General features: G+C 40.3%; 1 protein-coding gene across 4 annotated transcripts; it reads left to right on the forward strand.

The window, feature by feature from the left end:
- The first annotated feature begins 2,658 nt into the window (after nucleotides 1-2,658).
- On the forward strand, nucleotides 2,659-25,617 carry LOC113119859 (protein capicua homolog). 4 transcript variants are annotated; one of them, XM_026289563.1, is made up of 20 exons: nucleotides 2,659-2,798; nucleotides 6,129-9,842; nucleotides 10,693-10,824; nucleotides 10,956-11,106; nucleotides 11,293-11,386; nucleotides 11,642-11,824; nucleotides 12,966-13,098; nucleotides 13,212-13,496; nucleotides 15,612-15,706; nucleotides 17,549-18,395; nucleotides 19,262-19,401; nucleotides 19,499-19,659; nucleotides 20,113-20,300; nucleotides 20,384-20,785; nucleotides 21,452-21,624; nucleotides 21,709-21,833; nucleotides 22,284-22,435; nucleotides 22,720-22,851; nucleotides 22,941-23,066; nucleotides 24,134-25,617. In XM_026289563.1, exons 2-20 carry the CDS (start codon nucleotides 6,296-6,298, stop codon nucleotides 24,403-24,405), a joined length of 7,338 nt encoding a protein of 2,445 aa, XP_026145348.1. In that variant the 5' UTR covers nucleotides 2,659-2,798; nucleotides 6,129-6,295; the 3' UTR covers nucleotides 24,406-25,617. The 4 variants fall into 4 exon arrangements, with proteins under 4 accessions (XP_026145348.1, XP_026145347.1, XP_026145344.1 ...); XM_026289562.1 differs by having other exon boundaries at nucleotides 15,609-15,706; nucleotides 22,944-23,066; nucleotides 24,134-25,616; XM_026289559.1 differs by having other exon boundaries at nucleotides 15,609-15,706; nucleotides 24,134-24,405.
- Nucleotides 25,618-26,524: the final 907 nt, after the last annotated feature.

Genomic DNA, 26,524 nt, shown 5'->3' on the forward strand with positions numbered 1-26,524 from the left:
CGCGACCAGCGGTTAGGAAGAGAGGCTTCGAAAAAGGGGTTTGAGTTACTAATATTCAATTTTTAAGCTGGTATATATATATATATATATATATATATATAAAGTAGTCTGTGTTATATTTCATCTGCAACATCAATGTGAACCTTTCTAAACATCAGTTTGATCGTTAACTTTTAAATGCATCATGTATTAAATATTAGCAGAGTACTCGGCATAAAAGAGCCGCGACTGGCAGATCAGTGTGCTTCTTCTTTCTCTCAGATACGGTAGAAAGATAAATGAAATGCAATGTGACGGATGTTAACCGCAGTGTTGCCAACTTAGCAGTTTTGTTGCTAAATTTAATAACTTTTTTTCAGGCTACCCTGGCAATTTTTTCTTCCAAAAGCACCCTGCAACAAATTTTGCCACTTTAAAAATGTTTTGGCAACTTTTATTAACTTTTGATAAGTGTCTATAAGTGATCAAAGGCACACATTTTCCATCCAAATTACACTAACAGCGGAAACCAAAGATGCCTAACAGTACGAACATCACGTGGATTGAGTTAGCTACTATTTGCAATTGTTAAATGTAATAATAATAATTTAATAATAGTTCATTCATGATACACTTTGTTAGTAGCTTGTAGCTACTTGTGATTGTTGATCAGTTACAGTTATTAGTACGCTGTAAGAAAAATGGAAAAGATACTTGTCATTTTCCAAGTCATCCATTGTAACCCTGTTACCCAAAAACACAATGCGTAATTTAAAATGCAGGTAAAAAAAAACAATTTGTAAAATTATGTCATATTAATAGTAGATTGTGACTTTCGTGCAACATACTAAATAACTACTAATACACAGCGTAAAGCATAGGCTAATTGTTGAGAATGTGCATAGTATAACTAACATACCAGTTATAAAAAAATAAATAAATTGTAATCATCCAAAAATGTGTAAGTGTTCAATAATTCAAAGGATCTTGTAAACATCTTTGAGGGTTTGTTTTTAAGTCCGACCAGAGCCGTTGTTTGTTTCCTAATTGTTTGAGTCAAAAACTCAAAATTGGCCCTTTTATTATGTAGGCCTCATACCTTTTCTTTCCACTTCATAATATTTGTGTATAATTGTATTGTAATAAGTGTGTATCGAGTCAACCTGAAAGTCTCATTATGACTGAATAAGTGATATTTCGGCCTGCCTTTCTCTTTCGTTTTCACTTTGTTTTGTTGGTCAGGCCAAAACTGGCCTTTGAGCACTGGCATAGCTTTTGCTTCTCGTATTTAAATGTTAACCTTATACAAGACACACAAGTGAATACGTGTCTGTACTGAACAGGTCTTCTGAGGAGCTTGAACAGAACAACAGAACAGGGTGTGGCGTGGACTGAGAGATTACTGTCTCTGTGTGGATGACTGACTGCTTAAGTGTGTGTGTCTGTGTGTGTGCATGTTATGCAATTTTCCATTGCATGTCATAATTGCATGCAGAGTGCGTGACGGACGGTCCAGCTGAGCCGTGATACATGAACTGATCATCTCCAAAGTATGCAGTTCCACACACAAACATTTGCATTCGTCGAAACCACACATTTATTCCAACATGACTCAAAGGAGGCCACCCACAATGATCAAATCGCATCAAAACTGAATTTGAAATGCAGGAACCTATATCTGATGCACTCTGTGGCAGTGCATTTCAATTCCTCATTTAGACTTATTTACTCTCAAGCCTTCCTGTTTGGTTGTTGTGATGGCAACAGGCGTAATGAGCTCATCACACGGGCTAGGTCATTGGTCTGGAGACCCCTGCGGCTTGACCAATCACAGTTCGATTTGATGACGCGGAGGGCGGGCCCAAGACCGCCGCTGACGTCATAAGTAGTCTGAACGAGCCTCCGCGATTGGCTGGATTCGTGAAGGTATAGAATGTGTAAAATGAAAGAGTAGTAGTTTGTTGTTGTTTTTTCCTGGAGTGCCACAACCCTGCATAAATTAGATTCAACACTAATTAAACACACACGTGACAGCTAATCAAGACTTTCAGGCTTATTTGAAACTTACGTGGTTATGAGTTTTGTAAAAAAAAACAAACAAAAAAAAAAAAACTGCAGGGCCCTCCAGGAATCGAGTTTGACAGTTTGAGGTTCTAGAGGTTTTTAAATAATTTAAGATTTTTTAAAAGATGTATACTTTCATATAACCACCACCAACTACGTTTTTTTGCAGTCTTCAATGCACGAATGTCCTGCTGAAGTGTATTTATTTATTTTGTAAACATTACTGGCTCGCTATTTTTTGTTTCATTCATTTATATTTTCTCTTTTATTTCACACTGGCAATAACGCTTTGCTCAGACTGACTACGAAAGTATTTTAGACGTCGCAAATTGTTAATATTCTCGATTTTGCCCACCTACTCCCTTCGGCTGCCCCTCCCTTCGAATCCCATTGGCTGATGCAGTTTCAGGATCGACCAGCTGTTTCTTGTTTTCCCATAGCGCGATTGGTCCGAGCGACCTGTCGATCAACCGGACTTTGACAGATGACTCCGCCCTCATCACCGCAGCTCGAATACTCATAGGCTACTGTACCCTTCTGTGAACGCTGATTGGCTGAGGGTGCTGGATGTCAAGGCTTAGAGCTTCATTCACCATTTTGCGACTATAGAGTACCCTGGAACACCGACGGCTGGACTTTTTCTCATTTTGCGGAAGAAAAACACTCTTTGCAAAAGCTTTCTTGGGGGTTCGTGGTTTTTATAGGCTTGGTTTTCGCCTTGACACCATTTCGACGGCACTGTAAATATTCACAGGGTGAGTTGAAACCTTTCATCTGCAGTACTGCAGTCATCTGCCTATAACGTTACATTTAACGCTGTGTTTCGCCTTTACGTCACGGATCCATCAAACGTTACAATGTTTCGCCGTCAGTTGTTTATTTTCCTCTTTATGGGTTCTATAAAATGGCGGAGTAAGCATTTTAACACACACTCACACACATTGAAAGGGAGGGGTGGAGGTGCACAGTCAGCCTAAAAACTTTCTTTCCTGAAAATATTTGTGTGACAACAGCTACAGCTTCAACGAACTGCCTTCATGTATTCCTTTGCCTTCCAGGAACTGTCACTGCTTATATCTATAGGTTTTTTACGTAAAGACAACGCGATTATTTTGGTCCTTAAACTTGTCTATATTATAATAATATGTTTTCAGATGCATTGAGTAAATTCAGTTCGGATGTTTTCATATTTATACCCTATAGGCGCATATATTTGAGAAGGATTGTTTGTTTGTTTTGTTTATCTCATGTTTAATAACACGGGTCGCCCTCGAGTCAGGATCCTCAGGGAGACGGGAACTGCTCTGCGGCCTTGTGTTCTGGAGGAGGCCTACAGCACTCGACTGTGTCATAGTGTGGTTGTAAGCGTAGAGTAGGGCACTACGACCAATAAAAGCGCTTGACACAGATACGGCGGTGTATGTACTACTCAGCAAAACTTTCGCAAGTCGACGACAGCAGCACCATTGTTGATGGCAAACAGGGCTGTTACTTTGTTTTAGAACATTTGTGTGTATTTGGAATCTTGCTGTTGCATGGGAACATTTCTTATTGTGCATTTGGCAAGTCATTACAAGATTGAGTTATAATTGTTACTTGAAGGGTCAGTGAGTGCGGTGGGCAGGCCAGGGAAGTTAAATACCCATTTAGTGCATTGCATATAAACCTTTTCTTTTGCCAGTTCAGATAGTTTTACACACATTAAAATAAATAAATAAATTACACTGTAAACTGTTTAAAGTTGTTACTGTACAAAGCACAGTAAACTATTTCTATAAAAATATCATTGCACTACTGTTATTTTGCATAGAATACATTGTTTGACAATACTATTGAACACTCATCCAACTGTATTTATTACCACCATTCTTACGTTGCTGCTGTTCATGAAGTATATATAATCCTACATTGCTCTGTTCATATTGTTCATATTGTACATATAATTCCTACATTACATTCCTATTTATATTCTGTATAAACTCTGCTCAATACTGTATATAGCAACTCCACTGTACATTCTGTAAATCATAGCTTCACTTACTCTGCACTTATATGTATATAAAACACTATATATTTAGGGGGAAGTCGTGGCCTAGTGGTTAGAGAGTTTGACTCCTAACCCTAGGGTTCGAATCCCGGACCGGCAATAACACGACTTAGGTGCCCTTGAGCAAGGCATTGAACCCCCAACTGCTCCCTGTACGCCTTAGCATAAATAGGTGTGTGTTCACACTGTGTGTGTGTGTGTGTGTTTGTGTGTTCACTGCTCTGTGTGTGTGCTCTTTGGATGGGTTAAATGCAGGGCACGAATTCTGAGTATGGGTTTCCATACTTGGCTGAATGTCACATCACTTTCACTTTTTTTTTTTTCACTATATTCTTGTACTTTTGGTTAGATGCTAACTGGATTTCATTAGATCTGTACTTGTACTCTGCATAATGACAATAAAGTTGAATCTAATCTAAATAAATAAATAAATTGTATTAATTTATGTATTTCGCAGACGTTTCGTTTTATGGTGACTCGTATAGCATTCAATGCATACTTTTTACCAGTTCATTGATTCCCTGGGAATCAAACACATAACCTTGATGTTGCTGGTGTCATGCTCTAGGGTTTGAGTTACAAAATCATTAACGTTATATACATTTCCTATATGAAGCTTATGGGCGTTGCCATGTTGACATCACATAACACAATGTGTCATGCAGATTTGACAGTAACTACTATATAATTATAAAACATATACAAGTTATATTCAATTAATAGCGTTTATAAAGTATTGAATTGTACAAGCATGACTTAAAAAAAAAGCACAAATATAATTGTATATATGAGCATGCAATCTACATGTCCATAAAAGGGTGCAATGATTAAAAAATAAAAAGTGATGTCAGGATAAAATCAGAACCGGTGGTACTATTGGTATAATAACTGAGTGGCCTTTTAAATAGAACCTTTCATTATTTAGTTTGTGTTATCTTATATGCAATGGAATAGTTTATTGACCCCAACATTTTACTCACCTACATAACCTAGCAATAAAAGTCATAGCAGGTCTTAGTAAACTATTTTATGATGGAATTTTCTTACTGAAGGTTATATACTGCATATCTTAGATTTGCATATTGCCTGCAAACTTGTCTTACAGTGCAAATGGCAGTGTGGTAATTGTGGTTTCTGCTCACAAGAATGGGACAGTTTTGCATTGCGGACCTAAAATGATCTGTTATATCTTCATCAATTCCAGCATGCACTGGCTTATCAAAAGAGGTCATTCATGTTCTGACCTTTAATCATCGTTAGATGCACATCCGTAATTTAATAAAAAACAGTCAGTCATATTTTATAGGCATAAACCCTGCATGCAGTATTTGGAGATATTAAAATTTTTAATTATTTGTCATTTGACTATACTGAATTATTTGTAATCTAATCTAAGAGTGTATTTAAACTGGGTTGTAGAAAGTGTATCAAAGTGTCTAAATATATATTTTGCAAACATTAATGTTGATAACATTTATGTGGGTTTTAAATGGACTTTAAACAGAAGTCTGGATGGTGTAGAAAATGGTGTTTTGGTAGGAGGAAAGAATGCGTAAGTAGTAATGTGTAAGGATGGTATTGTACATGGAGATGTTTGTAGTGTTGTGACAGGAAGTGAGGACTGTAGGGGTGGATTGTCTCTGTAACGAATGCAAAAAGGTCATTTGAAAGAGCGAGCGAGATAGAGCCTTAGAGTCACAGTAATACCACTGAACAAGGAATTCCCCCGCCTCCTCTGATCCAGCCAAAAACCAAAGTGTGTGTGTGACTTGTCTGGGCAAGCATTTTTCTTTGTGTTCTGTCGTTGTCAAATTTTCTTGTATTAAGTTGTGTTATATCCACTTTTTAAGACTACGTTATATAAATTCACACTTCTCAAGATGTTTAGATAAGATTAGGTACTAAACTTAAAACTTTATTTTGTGCACTAACTTGTTTTTGGTTGTATGCTCTGTTTTATATACTCCCAGTCCTCTATATGAGAATTGTAGTGCTGCATTACAAACTGCTCCATCTCATGTACTGTGTTTCATTGCAGGATCTAATTTAAGAAGGAAAGGACAGCGCAAACAGGAAGAGGCTTGGACAAGAACAGAAGAAAAAGAGAAGGGGCGGGATGCAAGAGGGAAACAGAGTGGAAGATATTGATAGGCTGGGACTCGCAGGAAATCAGGAGCATTAGAAACTCTCTTAGAGCAAGACAAGATGAAGCCCATTAAAAAGCAAGAAAGGCGGTCGCCCCCATCCACTCGTGCCAAGGGAGGTAAGAAGAGGACAGCGGACAGTAGCCCACAGGAAGAGAAGAGAAAAACAGAGGAAAAAACCCAAATTTCATCTACCTCTCCCAAGAGACATATCTCCTCAAATTCTGACTCATCACAGGAAGGGCCACTGACAAGAAGCGGGTCTCCGGAAAAGGTGGGGGCCCTCAGTATAGCAGTGGATTTTGGGAAGACAGAGGAATGCCCCAGAAGCTCAAAGTCTGGGGGAACACAGAGTGACAGCAACAGTAGTACGATCAGCGCCAGCAACAGCCCCAACCCTTCATCTAGTCGCAAGACAGCCACTTTTAAGGCCCGTGTGCCCAAGAAGAAGTACACCTCAGAGCACTATGCCGGAAACCATGGCAACGCCAGCACTCCCAGCACTCCCCCACAGAGCAGCAGCAGCTCTCATAACGGAAGTAGTGCTAGTCAGGGTCCAGCTTCCTCTGCTGCACACACGGACCTACACGGTCAAAGCCAGCTGGCTGAGGATAACATCACTGGGTACGGACACAATGATGTAACTGGGCCTACAGGTGGAACTGCAGGTGAGTGCAGAGAAAGGGACGGGCCGAGCGCATCCAGCCCACAGCGTTGCTCCTCAACCGACACAGCCAGCGAACACTCGGCTGACCTAGACGTGACAACTTCAAGACGTGATTCTAACTCCAACTCCCAAAAGCAACAAGCACATAGCACTTCGACATCCTCACAGGAGAGCCTGTCATCCGGTGTAGCCGGTGTCCTCGCCAAAGGTCTAAAAAATCAGAGAGTTCTGGCCCGACAGGGTCCAAGATTAGGGGAAGGCTGGCCTCACGATCGGGGCTGGGAAATATCTGGTGTGTTTCGCACTGGAGTTGTGCGGAGAGTTAGCGAGGAGCATGGGATTGTGGAGGTGCAACTTAATGGAGAAAAGACCATATGCAAGTACCCATTTCGAGTTGCTACTGATTCTGTTGATCTTATTTTAGATGCCTCACCTCCTGGTGTGGCCCCGGTGGCTATAGGATCACTAGTCTGCATCCCCTTCGGAGGAGGTGACGAGGGCAGTGAGGGAGCACAAAAGTGGTACAGAGAAGGTATAGTCACTCAAGTAGATTCACACCCAGCTGTGTCTTTCCCATACCGTGTTCAGCTAAGGGAAGATCGGTCTGATGAGAGAAAGGAGAGGAGTGGTGTGGAAGATGACGGAAGGGCTCAGGCCATTTGGGTTTCACGACAAAATCTCCGTCTTCTGGTTCCTCCTTGGGATTTTGAGCCAGCCCAGCCAGCAGAGCCAGGTATTGATGGAAGGAGGGTAAGAGAACGAGAGTGGGAGGAAAGAGAGGACATGGAAGTGGAGCAGGAGGTGGTTCAACTGACTAGACCAACGTTTGTTCAGAGTTTGCTGCAACCTTTCCCCTCACCCCATTCTTCGTCCTCTGTCGTTAACACTGCCATCACATCTGTACTCAGTGTGCCCCCAAACAGAGACTGGGAAAACCACAGAGAGAAGGATCAGGAAAGAGACTTGCATAGGCACTTAGAGAGAGAAAGGGAACGAGAACGAGAAAGGGAGAGGCAAAAGCATCATCAACCCCATCATCTTTATTCATCCACCCCAGATGGTGTGGACTTGGAAGTCAGCTGTCTTAGCCAGCTAAGGGATGGTGGCATCACTGCCTTGGAAAGCAAAGCTCTTGGGGCTCCTTCTCAGCATCGGCCCATTCTTTCTAAACCAAACTACCTCAGCCCTCACCTTTCTGTGGTGAGAGGGCTCAGTACCCCGATTGCACCCCATTTGCCCCTTGCTCCTCACCCAAATCACCCCCCTATGCTCTTGGGCCTGGGTTCAGCCACAGGTGCAGCAGTCATCTCATCCACGTCCCAGCTTCCTCACTTGCCCCCAAGCTCTTCTCAAAGCTCCCTGGACAAGACCCCCAGCTCCAACTTACATGGTGCATCAGGGGGTGGCTCTGGATCCTCATCCTCTTCGTCACGGTCCCGCACACCCCTCACGGCCGCTCAACAGAAGTACAAGAAGGGCGATGTGGTGTGCACCCCTACAGGCATCCGCAAGAAGTTCAACGGAAAGCAGTGGCGCAGACTTTGCTCACGTGAAGGCTGCTCGAAGGAGTCTCAGAGGCGTGGCTACTGCTCTCGGCATCTCTCCATGCGCACCAAAGAGATGGAATCCGGAGGCGGGGTTGGCCGAGACAGGAGTGGCGCCAGTAGCACTGGCACCATCACACCTGACCTTCGTTTAGGTGGACGCACCAGCAGTGAATATGACTGGGACGACAACTCAAGAGACAGCAGTGAAGCCAGCAGCCGTGGCGGGGACTCTCGACCACGTCTGGTGATGACTTCTCTTATACCACAAGAACTGACACGTGACATGTCGCGCTTTGACTTTGACGAGTGCGAGGCTGCAAATATGTTGGTCTCACTAGGAAGCTCACGCTCATGCACGCCCCCATTTTCACCTGTATCCAATCAGTCACCGTTCTCACCTGCGCCATCCCCCTCGCCCACGCTATTTGGCATCCGCCCAGATAATTTCAGCCCCATCACAGCACCACTGACCCCTCGCCGCCCTCGCCACCTCAGTGGCACTAAAATCCCTGGCACTCCCAGCTCAGAACGTGAGCGCCACATCTCTGGCATCGTCCCCACTTTTCAGAACAACTTGACATTCACTGTACCCATGAGTCCCAGTAAACGTAAACTTGATGTCCCCCCACCCCCGCTGCCTAGTACATCAGACTATGGGAAATCTGATCCCCAACTCAATGACCCCAGCCTCAGCCTCAACGCAGCAGCATTCAGGGTTCTATCCCCTCAAAGCCAGCCTACCACCCCCTCATATCTCTCATTTTCTCGACAGAGGAGCATCACAAGCCGGCCCTCATCCTCTGCCGCTTCCACTCCACCCCCTATGCTGGTTTCTCCCACACCACCCTCGCCACTGCCACAGGATCCCAGCTCACGTCGTATCGTTCCCCTACGCGATTCACCTGTCATTGTTCGTAATCCTGATGTGCCGTTGGCAAAATTCAGCGATGGTCCACTGAGTCGTAGAGCAAGCTCACGCTCTAGGGAGCACAGCCAGACCTTTCACCATGCCGTGGGCCTCCAGGCCCCTGTGCCCATAAATGGTGCTGCCACCAACGGAGCCGTTCTTCTTCGTAATCCTGCTCCCACCTTAGTCCTGGTGACTTCCTCTCAGTCATTGACAACTGTGGCTTCTGGGCATCCCGCCCATTCAAACTCTGCCGCTTTGAATGTGTCCACCTCTAATGCAACCACTGGACCTACCCTTGCACTAACTGGCTCAGGAGGTAAAGAGCAAGAGAGGAAGTTAGGTGGGCCTTCAGTTGCAGGTGGTGCTCTCCCACAGCCTGTGGCTTGCCATCCTTCACCCACTGCTCTGTTGCCCCTCATCCTACCAGCCGAGTCCCCTCACCCTGCTCCTCGCAAAGACATCATCATGGGACGGCCTGGCACTGGTAAGAAACCTTAAAGATGAATAAAACCAATTATAACACTAACGTTTGCGAATTATTAACATAGCGACTAACAGTTTAAAGTATGTAAAATAATTTTGGAATGTGAACGTGCTAACTTTATATTATTTGTAAACTACGATTCAAAAGCATTGTAAAAGTTATAGATTCTCATGTATCGCTAGTTTCAGAGTAAATCTCAGTGAAGTCCGTTTCAGTGTTCTTTTAAGTAGTATCAAATTCTTCCAAATGATCTAGGCAGTTATTCACATTTATCCAAATTGATTATTTGCACAATTTGTTTATAGTTTATTTTTACAAAAGAGATTTTTTTTTTCTGGATTAGTTTGTGCAGGCCAAAATATGTTTTGTAAGTTGGAGGACACCAACAAACACTTTCTATTTCCTCTCAGGCTGACAAACTGTAAAAATAAGGGGGGCTCAGAGTGACTTTGGTATGCTGGTCAGCAGCAGGTGTGTTTGGGTGTGTGTAGTGAAGAATGCACTGTGCTTTCAGGGTCAGTGTTTCTTTGGACAGTTGCAGCATGTCTGAAATGATACAAGGGAACTTGCCCAGACATGCATGGCTAGAGGGTGACTGGACCGCCCTGATTCTCATGAGTACTTAATCTGAGATACACAGATGCCTGGAATGACAGATGCACAAGACAGTTACACACTTTCTTTGTTTCACCAATCACCGATATACAGACATGTACATGAATGGCTTACATTCAGGTTCAGTCCGACATAGAAAGGCACCTTTTCACCAGTTCCCTCCTAAGAGAATAAAGAGGCTGTAGGTTTTCCGAAAGAGTGAATATATAATAGGCTTGTCTGTTTCTGCTTTTAGTTTGGACCAATGTGGAGCCCCGCTCTGTGCCAGTGTTCGCGTGGCATTCGTTGGTTCCTTTTTTGGAGACCAGCCAGACAAAAATGTCCATGCAGCCTGCAGATGGCCAAACACTTGTAAATCAGAGCAAAGGTAACTTCTGATCGCTAAAATTTGACATTGTAATATTTTCTTGTATAGAAATATAGACTTCATAGAATATACACAAAATCACATTCAGAATATGTTTTCTGTTGATGTTTTGAAACTGAATAAACTTGCAGAACCTCGCTGTGGAGTTGCCCTTGTGACTGAGGGACCTACTGACCATCCAACTCCACAGAGAGGTTCCCCGTCTTGCCCACCTCCTCCTGCTGAAGACCCACCCGTGGAGGGAGGAGGTGACAGTGAGACCGAGAGTGATGCTGATGACCTGTAAATATCTGTTTGCATTTCACCTCTTGACAATGACAGCAAACATTTAGATTACAATAGTAAAAAAAAATAGCTATAATATGCACATATTAGGGGGAAATGCCCTTTTATAAAAGTCACTATAATTTTTTCTTTAAATTTTTTTACGGTTTGCCTAATGTTTTTTATGCAATTTTGTTTTAAAAGTTTTTTCCCAGCTCAAGACACTGCTCCATCCACCAGTCCAGTGAAAAGACGCACACAATCTCTCAGTGCACTCCCAAAAGAAGGTGACAAGAAGGTAAATTTCGGTCTGCTATTAGTGTCCTTTTTTTAAAAAGATTTTATCAGTTGCCTTGTTTCCTTTGAATATCACTAGACAGCCTCGCCATTTTGGCCTCGCCAAAAATTACCCAGAAACTTGTCAAGGTTTTCAGGCCACAGAATTAAGCATTGCCATTGCCACATTTCCCTTTTTATCTTCTGTTGAAAGTGTGATAAAAATGTACACTCATTATTTCTCCAATCTCTGTCTCTTCTCGCTCAAACCACAAAGAGGGAAAAGGACCACATCAGACGGCCGATGAATGCATTTATGATCTTTAGTAAGCGGCACCGAGCACTTGTTCACCAGCGTCACCCCAACCAGGACAACCGTACCGTCAGTAAAATACTGGGTGAGTGGTGGTACGCGCTGGGACCCAAAGAGAAGAAGAAGTATCATGATCTTGCCTTCCAGGTACAGTCATTTTTGTGAAATATTATCAAATATATTGTCTTTCCTAAGACATAACGTGAAGTTAAAACTTGGTTTTACATCTGAATTTTGTGATAAACTGATTTTAGTTTTACAGTGGTCGATATACAGTATGTACTATAGATGCAAAAATCTGGAAAGCAGGATGGTTGATGGCCAAATTAATGCCAGTATGCACTAGAATCATTCAAATTGTTTTCATTTTTTTTCTTTCATTCTTCAAGGCTCCTTTCTTTGATCAAAAATACACTAAATCAGTAATATTGTGAAATATTATTACAATTACAACAACTGTTTTCTGTTTTGATTTATTTTAAAATGTAGTTTATTCCTGTGATGCAAAGCTGTATTTTCAGCATCATCACTCCAGTCTTCAGTGTCACATAATCCTTCAGAAATCATCCTAATATGCTAATTTGGAGCTCAACAAACATTTCTTCTTCTTCTTCTTCTTCTTCTTCTTCTTACCACCTTCTTACAAATGTATTAAATAAAATGGTCACAGATAAAAAATAATGCATTTACATTATTTTTGAGTAAGTAATATTAGAAATCGGAATATGTGCACGATCCAAGAGTTGCACTGTTATTATTGATTAAGCCTGTTACTTTACTATTAACTTATTAGTAACTCCCAGTGTAACAAAATTAATATATTTAAAATACATTTATTTCATATTAACCATAGTTTTATTAACATAATTAATGAAAAATACCTAGAGACTTACTGATAAAAAAATTATTCAACTTTATTTAGAGTGCCACTTCTTAATATTAAGCCTAAAATAGGTTTTAATGTCACTATTGATGAGGTTTGTATGATCTTTGAATAATATTGGTCTTTAAATGCAAGATATTTAAGGTGTACCTAAAGTATACTTTCAATAGATCCACAATCAAATATTCTTTAGTATATCTTTAAATGGACTTAAGCACTACTTTCTCACAATTAAAGTGCATTAAGTACAAAATTTGTTGTTGCAGTTTAGCATACCTAAAGTATAATTGCAGGGTATTTTAATTAAATACTTAAATATGTAAATGTATTTGTAGTATACTTAGCATAAAATAAATGTATTAAAAATGCTTTTAGTACACTTATTTTTCACATGCTCTCTTTTAGGTGAAGGAGGCTCATTTCCGAGCTCACCCTGATTGGAAATGGTGTAACAAGGACAGAAGGAAGTCCCTGTCTGAGGGCAGGGGAACTCCAGGGGCCAAAGAAGCTCGCGAGCGCAGCATGTCTGAAAGCACAGGTCTGTGTGGGAGTTTGTTTATATGCGTGGGTGTCTGTTGGTCGTGTGAAACTATGAGTGCATAGTAGTGTGAAACACAACTGATGCTGCATTAACTTTCTTTGTTTCCCCAGAGGCCCATTCTGCATCTCAGGGGGCTGACCACAAAGGAGCAGGACCCAGCTGGACTTCACCTCGGCCTGACGGTCACGGATCAATGGGAGGGCAGCTTCAACGGCCTCGCGCCTTTTCCCAGAGCGCTGTGCATACTTTGGAGAGGAGGGAGAAGGAGAGAGTGCTGGAAAGCACGGGACCGTTTCATCCCCGTGCCCCTGCTCACCCTCAACGACTGAGTGAGGATGTGACCAGTGATGAAGAGCCTATGGTGATCTGCGAAGAGGGGGATGATGATGTCCTAGGTAAATTATGTGCATCATATCCACCTCACTTTGCAACACAAAAGTGAGCTGTTTTCTGTGAATGTGATTCATTAGCCGCAGTAGGTAAATAACTGGAGTGTAGCAAATGGTACTGTTTACACTACAAACCGTAGTGTGTTTATAATACACTAAAATAAGATAAGAAATACAGGTTTGCAATATCAAGCAGATTTGTTTTGGGCTGCTACAAATAACTGGAAGTGAATGACATGGAAGGTCAAGTTACAAATTGTACATTAAATATAAGATGGATACATCTTTGGCAATATGATACATAGCAGCAACCTTGAACCATCCAGGACTCTTTAGCATCACTTTGGCTAGTTTTGCATATGCACCACTCGTAGTTTCTTCAGAAATGTACAAACTGATTACACTTTATTTTATGGTGTTGTCGTTACGGTGTAATTATACATTTAAGTATTGAGTAATATTAAAATAAAGTGTAATCTAAAAACATTCTAAGTAATGATATGTAATCTGTAATGAAATTATTATAAAGAATTGGCAAGAGAAAGCCTCACTTTTTATGCTTGAGGTCTGGATCTATTGAAAAAACATAGTGTTTTATGAAATCCACTTTATTTTTTCTGGATTCCATTTTTAATGGTTTAAATATATTTTAATGATTAAAAAGGATAACAAAATCAATTGAATTCATAAAGTTTTGACAATAAATTTTCTTTTCCCCAAAATTGAACGATATTGAAAGGTATTTTTGGGTCTCCTTAATTAAATGTAAATAATCAAAAAGTATAGCTAATCAATTAGATTCATAACCTTTTTATCATTTAATGATTTATTAAAAATGCAAATAATAGTTTTAAAAAAGTTTTTTTATTTTAATTTTAATTTTTTAATTCTGTGAAGTCTGTTTTCATTTCTCTGGATTCTGTGTTTTACAAATGTGTTATTGAAGTGATAAAGTGGTAATTATTGAATTGCTAATCAAATAAATATGTGACCCTGGACCAGGACCAGGGTTTTAAGTTGCTGGGGTATATTTGTTGCAAAAGCCAGCAATACATTGAATGGGTTAAAATTATAGATTTTTCTTTTATGCCAAAAATAATTAGGATATTAAATTAAAATCATGTTCCATTAAGATATTTTGTACATTTCCTACCATAAATATATCAAAACTTTAATTTTTGATTAGTAATATGCATTGCTAAGAACTTCATTTAGACAACTTTAAAGGTGATTTATTTCAGTATTTTAATTTTTAAGCACCCTCAGATTACCGATTTTCAAATAGTTGTATCTCAACCAAATATTGTCCGATCCTAACAAACCAAACCATAGATCAGTTGAAAGTTATTCATTCATTCATTCATTCAGCTTTCGTATGTTGTATAAATCTCAATTTAAACAATTGACCTTTTTGACTGGTTTTGTGGTCCAGGGACACATATGTAAAACCTTAACATATTAATTTAATTGAAAATATCTTAAAATGTAATCAAATTAAATTTGAACAGTTTATTTTATTTTTGGTAAACAAATTGTCATACAGCAGAAGCTGAATGTCCTCATATAGTGAAATGGTTGACGCTTAAGTGCAGTAGATGAGACTGCGTAACTCATTTACACAGACATGCAGAACATGCACACTTCATATTTAAACAGCCTTTTCATGGTTTAATAATCACAGACTCTATTTTATATCAGGATTTGTGTACAGCCCTACTTTTGATTTATTGATCCAGATTTAGTCAAGTTCTGTGTCATTCCGCGTTACACAGTAAATTCCATCTCTATGATTGAATTCTGCATTTTGGAAAACATAAGACCCCAAAACCCCCTGATCTGTAGATAATGCTGTGGAATGTACACAGCATCAGAAAATGATTATCTTTCAGCGATTCGGTTTTGATTTTACAAGTGTTTTGCATTCCATTCTTATTTTCTCATTATTAGTCAGTCCTGACTGATTCTTGAGTCTGTGTCTCCCACGAGCTCTGTGCTCTCTGATGCACCACCACCACCATCCAAACATCATTAATTCATTTTGGAAAGGCAAGCTCTCAGTCCCATGAGTGTGAGATTTGCAAGCCCTGGGCTCACAGCTAACGTGTGATTCCCCCACAGAAGACTCATTTGCAGACGGCTCCATTGACCTGAAGTGTAAAGAGAGAGTGACAGACAGCGATGATGAAAACGAGCATGCAGATGAAGCTGACAGCAAGGTAACACTTAATACATCACATGGGTAGTTTGCATGATATGTAAAGCAATATGTCCCACATTGCATCTGTTAGAGTTCGACTATTTTTAACCTTTTTTTTTATCCTCCCGTTATATTGATATTCATGCAGTTTTAGGTCATTTTTAAATGAATAAACGTTCTGTACTACATGCAAACTCCAAATTCACTTGGAAATCTGATTAAAAACAGTGACAAAAGCACACTTTCACATTACACAAGTTATAAAATCTTGATGTTTTAAAAATGTCAATTTTATTCGCCTCCTAACTACATCCAGCTGTCATTTGTCATCTAGAATAAAGTTAATGTTTATATTTAAATGATTGAAAAGACCATCTCTGTTTGTTAAGAAATATGCTTTAAATTAGATAAGCCTCATTTCCATAGCAACTGAAATTATATTGCTCTCATCTAGTTATTATTTATAAAACCAGATTATTTCTGCATCTGTGTGTTTGGTTGTCTGGCAAGTAACTATTATTTCTTCAGGATTTCCATGCCAGTGGATATACCCCACAAGGCAGCAGATGTCTCGAAGTGTTCTGTCTCTTAGATGGTTCACTAAACAACCTCTTTGCCTTAAAGGCATAGTTCACCCAATAATTAAAGTTCTGTCATTATTTACTCATCCTTGTGTCATTATTTTAGTATAATTGAGATACTGTTATAGCTTTTATCAGTATATTTGATTTCACTAATTCCATTCAAAAAGTGAAACTTGTATATCATATTCATACATTACACACATACTGATATATTTCAAATGTTTATTTCTTTTAATTTTGATGATTATAACTGACAACTAAGGAAAATCCCAAATTCAGTATTTCAGGAAATTAGAATATTGTGAAAAGGTTCAATATTGAAGACACCTGGTGCCACACTCTAATCAGCGAATTAACTCAAAACACCTGCAAATGCCTTTAAATGGTCTCTCAGTCTAGTTCTGTAGGCTACACAATCATGGGGAAGACTGCTGACTTGACAGTTGTCCAAAAGACAACCATTGACACCTTTCACAAGGAGGGCAAGACACAAAAGGTTATTGCAAAAGAGGCTGGCTGTTCACAGAGCTCTGTGTCCAAGCAAATTAATAGAGAGGTGAAGGGAAGGAAAAGATGTGGTGGAAAAAAGTGTACAAGCAATAGGGATAACCACACCCTGGAGAGGATTGTGAAACAAAACCCATTCAAAAATGTGGGGGAGATTCACAAAGAGTGGACTGCAGCTGGAGTCAGTGCTTCAAGAGCCACTACACACAGACGTATGCAAGACATTTAGTGAATTAGTGAAATAAATAAACTTTTGATGATATTCTAATTATATATATATATATGTGTGTGTGTGTGTGTGTGTGTGTGTGTGTGTGTGTGTGTATGTATGTATGTATGTATGTACAGTATATACAACATTTACTATGTTTTCTTCCAGAAACAACAAAACTGACTTAAAAAAGTAGTACATATGACATGTGACGTTGGCTCTATATTCCACATTGAGCCTTCCTGGAGCTAAAATAAAAAAAAAAAAAAAATCTGATGCAAACAATGCTAAGGTCATGCATCCCAGGGAATGCATGAACATTTAAAGATTATAGCTTGAAAAAAATGTTGGCCAAATGTGTAAATGTAATGTCAATATAAAATCACAGTGGTCTGAAGCCATACATGAACTTTGTGCATATTTGAATCGTAATTGTATGTGCAGTTATGAAACACACACACTGACACTGACATCAAATAAAGCATAAATGTGAATGAAATGATCAGATAATCAGAGTATAGTAGTGATCTTTTGCCACAAATTATCTTTTTCTCTTCAGCGCACCTTCCAACCAGTCCATTCCTCTTCGGCGCTCTCTCCAACTGGCACAACTGGCAACAAAGACATTGAAGATGGGGGTGAAAAGAACCTGGAGAAGAAGGAGAAGAGAGGCATGGGTGGTGCAGAACTGGATACTTGGGGAATTCAAGAAGGCAAAGGAGGAGGAGGAGGGCAGGTTTCGTTCCATGTTAATTCAGCCTCCGTCACTGGTATAACTACCACTTTTCCACACAATCCCGGGACATACCTTTCGCAAGGTGCTGTCAGGATGGCCCCCACCATGGTGACCAATGTTGTTCGTCCCATCACTAGCACCCCTATCCCCATCGCCAGCAAGCCAGCTGATGGGGGTGTGGCTGTTGGGACCCTTCCTCCAGACAGAAAGCCCAAGCTACTGATTGGTGCTGGCGGAGCAGGAGGAGGTGGGTACTTTCCCTCCTCTTCTCCCAAACCTAATGGGCAAGGAAGCTTAGTAACTAGCCTAGTCCTGGGAGGAGCCTTCCAAAACCAACCCACCGTTCAGCTCATCACCCCACCACAACCTACTCCATGCAACGGAGCCCCTAATAACAGCGCAGTTCCCCTTCCCCTGCTTCATCACCAGTTCCTCCCTGCTGCCTCTAGTGGTGGGAAACCCGTAACACAGGTGCAGTACATTCTTCCAACTCTACCTGCAACTGCCAATCCCAGCAGTCCCTCCTCCCAGCAGCCCTCCAGCATCCTAACCTTGTCCAGTGCCTCACCCACCCATGTGAGCCTGGCCAATGGTGTACATTCAGGGGCGGGGCAAGGATTAAGATATGCTTCAGTCCCAGCAGTGGGAGGAGTCAGCCCGGCAGGTGGAGGTGAGATTTGGGGCAGTTCACTTGTGGTGAAGAAACCCAGCACATGTTCAGATAAATTCAGGGTTCCCACAGGGATTTTCAGGACTTTAAAATTCATGGAAATCAATCAAATCTTTAAATCAATGGACATTTTTATAGTAAATAATAGACATTAGACTTTTTTTTTATAACATTTAATTTTCTCCCTTAAAAAAAAATTATTTGATCGGTGTAAATTACCGTACCGTTTAGGGATTAGTAAGAGTTTTTGAATGTTTTCATCTCTTAAACTCACCCAGGCTACATTTATTTGTTACAAATACAGTAAATATAGTAATATTCAGAAATGTTATTACAATATAAAATAATGGTTTTCTATTTTAATGTATTTTAAATAGTAAATTATTTCTGTAATCACATTAGAAGTCATTCTAATATGCTTGAATTGGTGCTCAAAACATTTACAAACATACACAAAACATACAACAAAAAAAGTGTAATTATGTTAACCTTTGGACAGCACTGATATTTTCAAGTTTCTGTTTTAGAGGTTTAACAGAGCAAAACCTATGGTTGTGTGTGACTGGACAGGATATTGCATTTGGTGTAAAATATTTGAAGTGTGAGTGAATTGGTTCAATGACTAAGTCGAACCACTTCACAAATGACTCATTCATGAACAAGTCAGTGAAATTCATTTCAAAACATGTGTGAACCCTGTATATTATTTGATGTGTCCCCATCCAAGGGAATGTGAGCTTTATTGATGCGTTTCAATAGATTTAATGAGGTTTCCCACACTTACAAGGATCAAGATTATGCACACAGTGTTTATCAAGTCTATTCTCGGTCTCTACTATATCAGTCCTTTTCATCTCTCTGCTCAGTTCATGCACAGTCCCCAGTCTTGCAGAGCAAGATGTTGGTTCCCATGGCAACAATGGGAACAGGATCTACACCTCCGCAGCCAATTTCCCTGGTGGGTCCACCCCTTCCTGTTCAACATGGGACTCAACCAGGAAGTAAGGTAGATTGGCTTGAGCTACTATCCCGCTACCGGAGTGAGAAGCATTTATTGTATTTGCAACAGATGTGTCGGCTTCATGCGCTTCTTTGCTTTTCAGATCATTCAAATTGCACCAATGCCTGTGGTCCAAACAAATGTGCATCCTGGAGGATCGGTGCATACCGGCAACTCGTTTCCTGTCTCTATGCCAACCGCGACTGTCATGGCCCCTGCGCCCACCCCTCCTCAGACGGTGCTCTTGACGCCACCACCTACAAGGTACTTTACTGCCCACTGTCTTTTTAAAACTGCTGCCAGACATCTGAGCACTGAAACATAACACAGTCTAACCTTCTGCTGACTGTGCCAAGTAGGACATGTTCGATATATATATATATACACATACATACATGTATACATACATACACATGCACACACACACACACATATATATATATATGTGTATGTATGTATGTATGTTTGTATGTACAGTATATAAATAAAAAAATAATTAATTTATGATTTTATTAAATATTTTTATATTTAATCATGGGCACCAAATGATAAGAAAATTACTGACAAATATGAAAATTCTGAAATGCATTGTTATTTCTAAAATTAGTTAGGAGTTTATTTCTTTTAAAGGAGTGTTAAGAGAGATCCAGATTCATGTCTGTCTTGGGAAAAGCCACTGTGTCTCCAATCTAACTTCTGCTGTGCTTTTGTTCACAGGATCACATATGTCCAGTCAACTCCTGGAGTTACAGCTCCTTTTCCATTGGGTTCAACACCTGCAGTCTCTTCCACCCACCAGACCCCGTCACCTGCGGCTCCATCTTTTTTGCAATCTCCAGTGGCGACCATTGGCTTCACTGCAATTGCCCCAGCCGGTCAGGCCTTGGTTCAACCTATTGTTGCAAGTGAGTGTTATAACTATGAGTTCTTTAAAACATCAACACATATTTAACACATCATGACAAACAACATTCAATTTCTACCTCAGGTCAGCCACCCCTCCTGGCTCCATGTCCACCCCTGGGTGGATTGTCACAACCTGCACAGGCCTCAACGGCTACCCATCAACTTGTGACCGCTATTTACCCCAGCGTCAGCTTAGCCGGAGGAGTTGTGTCAGTGACAGCCGTGCCACAAAGCACAGCAAGTTCCACATCAGCTCCAGCATCATCCTCAATGCATCAAGAGAAGACCCCCTCAGCTGCGGCTGCGCACCCACACGCACAGACAGACGCGCAGCTGCAGTCTCAGGGAAACATGCACATGGAAAACGAGAGAGGACCAGAAACTAGGAAGGACATGGAGAAACCGAGAGACCTGGTGGTGTCAAAGGATGGACATCAGACGCCACCTAGTGGTTTGGAGGAATCGGTGCAGCACGCACATAAAGGTGAAGTAACCTCATTCATTTCAGTTACAAATTTGGCTTTAAGTTAAGGTGTCTCCTTGTTATAGAGAAATTATACATAATGAGTAATAATTAACAACATGTACTTACTGTAAGGTCAGGATTAGGAATAGGGTTTGGTTTAGAGTTAGTTGCATATAATGATGCATAATTGACTGTTATTACCAAATGAGGGGCATGCAAAGTAAAAAGAACACTTTAAAATGTACATCAAAAATAGTTTTTATTGTACGTGAGTGTGTGTGTGTAAAGTGACTTTTAAAAAGTAAATTTATTAAATCAATTCTTATATTTAGCAAGGATGCATTAAATAGATCAAAAGTGACAATATAAACATTTATGTTGTTAGAAAAAAATATTTAATTTCAAATAAATGCTGTTCTTTTAAACTTTCTATTCATTAAAGTATAAAAAAAAAAAAAAGAAAATCTACAAAATATTTATTTTGTGCCATCACGGTTAGTATAAGCTTTTGGTTATACTACCCATCGATACTACAAAAGATACTACAAAATGGATATTATGGCTATTTCGAGATCTTTAACAGCATTGTCATTAAATGTCATTAAATATTGATTAAGCATTTGCATTTTACTGTATGTTCTTTCAGTCCCTTATGCTCAAAGTCATGTTCAAAATGTTCAATAGGTCAGCATTGTGAAGGGAAGGAGGATGGAAAGAAAGGGAGCGAACTGGAGCGAGAGTCTGAGAGAGATGTAGGAGGGGTCCCGTCTCAAACAGAGAGAGCTGAGAGAGCAAGAGCGATGGAAGGAGAGACCGAGAGTCAAGCTGAGATCAACAGCAAAGACGAGAGTCGAGAGGTAAGACGCTTCTCTCACACCGTTTTCAACTGTGCAGGTTCAGATCCCCACATTCTTCCATTATCACGTTTTGTTTTATTTCAGCCAGGACGCAGGGAAGCTTCTGTTTTGGACCCCCCACCACCCCCTTTGCAGACTGACTCCCCTTCAGTTAAAAAGACCAAATTCCGCCCACCTCCACTGAAAACCCCCACAGATGCTGGTGACAAGTGAGTGGCATTATTTGTAATAATTTGTTATTTAGCATTCATTTATTTTTATTTTATTTGTAGTTTAGCTGGAATATTAGCACTTCAACTCAAACTTGTTTATTTCAGTCAGTTGCCACGGAACATTTCTCATTTTCAGTTTCAAGTTAACATTTTTAAGATTGAGATTAGGTTTTCGGTTTGAAGGTCCGGTTTAAAGTTTACATTTTGGATCTAATATATTGCTTTGTTTCAGCTGTAATTCATTCAGTAAAGACTAGTTAAAGTTAAATTTACTCCAAATTAGAGCACTGGTTAGTCAAATCCTTTCATTTCTGCTCATATCTTTCGCAAAGTACTATTTACGTGATTTATAAGACAGTTGTTCTGCATTCTCTTTTTTACATAATTTCCCTCCTGATATGACAATTATTATTTCATTTTGTAACAGCTATATTTGCTCTTCCGCAGGGCGCTGTTTGGCTCCTCTTTTGAAGAGCGTCTTAAAGAGCTGCCAGAGTTCAAGCCTGAAGATGTGCTGCCTTCTCCCAATTTACAGAGTCTAGCAACTTCCCCTAGAGCCATCCTGGGCAGCTACCGCAGGAAGCGGAGGAACTCTACAGGTCAGAGAAGATTATAAATATAATGAAAAAATTGCATTCAAATACCATGTTTTTCTCAAACAATCACATGTACATTTATTCATTTAGCAAATGCTTTTATCCAAAGTGGCTTACAAAAGAGAAACAAAAGCCAGTAATATTTGTTATATACGATGTCAGGTTTATTAGACAACTACATTGGGAAGAAAGCTAGGGAAAGGGATCTAAGGGATACTTTTTGCCTAACGTTTGCTTTTTGTGTGATTTTGATCCCTTCTTTCATAACCTTTTCTTCCCTTCCTTAGATCTAGACTCTGTTGATGACCCCAGTTCACCTCGGAGGAAGAGTCGCTGCTTGTCCAGCTGCAGCTCAGAGCCCAACACACCCAAGAGTGCTGCCAAGTGTGAGGGGGACATCTTTACCTTCGACAGGGCTGGTGGGCTCAGTTTGATCTTTAAACTCAGTCTCATGAACCCGTGCATAGAAATATTTATTCATGTGTGTTTTCTTATCTTTTGTGTTTAGCAGGAGAGACAGAGCATATTTTGGAGGAGTTTGACCGTGTGCCGCCTTCCTCTCTGCGTAGGATGTTGGACCAGCGGCGTGCGCTCGTTATGCAGCTCTTCCAGGAGCACGGCTTCTTCCCCTCGGGTAACATCAAGTTAACCATCTCTCAGTACAGCACAGCCAGACTTTTGACTTGAATGGACCCTTTTAAAAACGGGGAAGTCATGGCCTAGTGGTTAGAGAGTTTAAGTTTCTGGCAATACCATGACTGAGGTGACCTTGAGCAAGGCTCCGAATCCCCAACTGCTCTGAAGGTGCTGTAGTATAAATGGCTGCCCACTGCTCCGGGTGTGTGTGTTCACTGTGTGTGTGTGTGTGTGTTCACTGCTGTATATGTGCACTTTGGATAGGTTAAAAGCAGAGCACGAATTCTGAGCATGGGTCACCATACACCTGGCTGTATGTCACGTCACTTTTAACATTTCCGGGTTTCTCAGCAGAGGAAGTCATCATAGGGAGAGTACCACAAATATATTTTTTGCATTCCCATTTCCTCAAATAGCAAAAGAAAACTCCACGATAGTGTTTTCAGAATAATGTCTAATGTACCGTCACTGCATCAGAAGCACCCCCGCATTTGCGTTATCAAATTTTTTGTAATTTGACGCAATGGTAATACAATATAAACTATAGTGTTATAAATGTACATACACTTTTTTTTTTTTGGAAGGATTTATGATGCTGCTGTCCAGTAAAAAACTGGACAAAACAAAGGGTCCATTGAATTTATACTTCTGTTGAGCGAAAAAATTGGTAAGAGAAAGAATTAACTGGGCAGCAAATTAGCATATAAGAATGTTTTCTGAAGGACCATGTGACACAGACGAGTGTAGTAATGTTAAAATGTACATTTTAAAAATGTTTCCACCAGAATTCAGAGTTTGTTTCAATTTTGACTTTACATATCAATTCTGAGAAAAAGCCAGATATAAACTTAAAAACGTGTGATAAAAGATCATTTTTATAAATGAATAAATATTTTTTTTTTTATATAATTAATATTTTTTTTTTTCAACTTTTTTTTTTTTTTTTTTTTTACAGTTATCTAATTCATCGTTTCAGAGGCTCAATGATATGCATATTTATTTTTGTTTTTAACTTTCAGTATAAAATGAAAAAAAACTCTCATATTTTTTTTCTTTCTGGTACAGCGCAAGCCACAGCTGCCTTCCAAGCTCGCCACTCGGACACGTTTCCCAGCAAGGTGTGCCTGCAGCTGAAGATCCGCGAGGTAAGGCAGAAGATCATGCAGAATGCCGGCAGTTCGGAAACCATGGGAGGCATGGCCAGCGGAAGCTCTGACTCCGCCTCTACTCCTGGACCATCCAATCCAGCGGCCAGGGAGAATTCCGAAGCGGACGAGAGGGGCAGGGACACGGAAGAGCCAAAGAAAGACATGGGCGAGCCGCAGGAGTCGAGATAAAGAACGACGAAGGAGACGAGCGAAACAAAAGAATGAAAGACGAATGTAGGGAAGGATTCTAGAAATGTGTAAACCCATTTCCGCTGGCGATATACAGTTCAGCACATATGTGGATTTTGCTTCGTTCCTAGTCTAACTGATTTCGTTTCCATTGCGTTCACTTCGTTGATGTTCTGTTGTTATGCACAGTAACACACACACACACGCGCGCGCACACACTTTATGCAATTACATAATAATATCACTTTCACACATTAACGACTTCCACAAGGAGCGCATGAGGTCACACTCATTTGCATATGCCACTCGTGTTAGGCCGTCATTGGTCCACCTCTGCATTAGGGCGTGGCTTCACTTTCTGTCGGAATTTTAGAGCCCTTCAATGCTGCACCACAGGCAGCACCAAACCAGCCTGTCTGCACACACTCAGTAGAGCCCCCTGCATGGGGCCAGCACAGATTTTATCAAATGGCTGAATGTTTTAGATAAGAGATTAGACTTTTTGAGGTACCGGTAACTTTCAATCCAAAATGGGGATAGGGTGGGTTGGGTGGGAGGGGGTACAAATGCGCTTGCACTTTTATTTGTAAAGGCCGAGAGACGGAGGAAAGCAATAGCCGGTGGAGGAGAAGGGTCTTCGTGCGAATGTTACACCCCCGTGATGGTGTACATGCATCGGCTGTTACTGTTCTTCAGCACGGGCTGTAAATTCACAGGGTTTTTTTTGTTTGTTTTTTGGTCCCAGAAGCAACAACTCGAGACTCGTAATCACGTAGACCAGCGGAGTAGAAAACAGAGGCTACGGCGACCACCACAATCGCATAAACAACAACAACAACAACACAGCACATTCAAAAGTGAGTGAGGAAAACATTGTCCTAGCCTCAAAAAGAAGACGCAAATGAATAGAGACACTACCCCTCTTCGAATCAACGTGTAGTTTTGCTTTGTCATTTTGTTGTTGTGTCGTAACGGTGGAACTGACTGATATCTTATTTTGTATTAGCTTGCGCCTCTCTTCTTCTTCTTCCTCTAGTAATATTTTCAGCATGGACTAATCCAGCTATCTAAGTGTTGAAGCGATTACATCGAAAATAAAAAAGACTCTGTTTTAGCCTCTTAGCTGAAGCTCCTCTTCTCTGGCCGCCAACTTAGGCTTTTCCCTGTACACTGTATATATATATATATATATATATATATATATATATATATATATATATATATATATATATATATATATATATATATATATATATATATCCGTGATGGCTGGGGAGGCTCTCTCTGTGTTCTTTTCCTTGTCTCTTTCTTTCGTTTTTATATTTCAATCAGGTGTTTGCACAATATATGGTCCTAGACCATGGTTTAAATCAGGAAAGTATTTGTTTTTAGATATTTAAAAACTAACCAACGACTTTGTTCCATTGCGTTCGATTCTCCCTTTCCACATCCCGTAAGGAAAGCCCTTGTTTTTTCATCTCCTTAAGACTTTTAACTGAAGTGTTGATGGAAAGCGCCACTTTAAGCACTGGTCTGGAGTCAGAGTAAGCTTTCATTTCGATTCAGGATTACGCAAGGGAAAGCTGACCCGAGACCAGTGCTGGGGCGGCATTTCTCAGGATCTCCTCTTTCATACTCTGCCTCTTCTTTCATTGGTGCAATAGGACGTGGGTGGGAATTTATTTTTGAAGTAGACGAGTGACCTGTTAGTGCCATAGATTTTCACTGTACAAGCTGTTATATAAAATATATATTGAAAGGAGAGTGGGGGGAAAAATCAATGAGTATCGAGAAAGAAATCCAAACTGAACAAACTAAAAAAAAGAAAAAAAAAAAAAAAAAAAGTAACCTAGCACTTTCTTGCGTCTGGTTTTGCTGAAAGAGAAGGAGTGATGAGTATAAAATGCTACTCAGTCTTCACTTGAATGTGTGACTATATAAATGTAAAAATATACCTATATATTTCTATATGTCCATGATATACAAATGTTTGTGTGTGTGTGTGAGCGTATGTGCTTAAAGATTACATTCACCCTGACAAATCAAACTTACTCCCGAGCAAATGCTGTTTGTATTTTCCCTCCTGAAAATGCAGTGGCACTACATTAAAAAGACTGTT

This window comes from Carassius auratus, chromosome 19 (genome assembly GCF_003368295.1).
Source record: "Carassius auratus strain Wakin chromosome 19, ASM336829v1, whole genome shotgun sequence".
NCBI classification, from domain to species: domain Eukaryota; kingdom Metazoa; phylum Chordata; class Actinopteri; order Cypriniformes; family Cyprinidae; genus Carassius; species Carassius auratus.

Coding starts and splice junctions, on each gene's coding strand:
- LOC113119859 (XM_026289559.1), top strand. CDS start 6,296: ATGAAGCCCATTAAAAAGCAAGAAAGGCGGTCGCCCCCATCCACTCGT. Junction 11,107..11,292: donor GAGAGTGATGCTGATGACCT/GTAAATATCTGT, acceptor TTGTTTTAAAAG/TTTTTTCCCAGCTCAAGACA. Junction 21,834..22,283: donor CCCACAGATGCTGGTGACAA/GTGAGTGGCATT, acceptor GCTCTTCCGCAG/GGCGCTGTTTGGCTCCTCTT.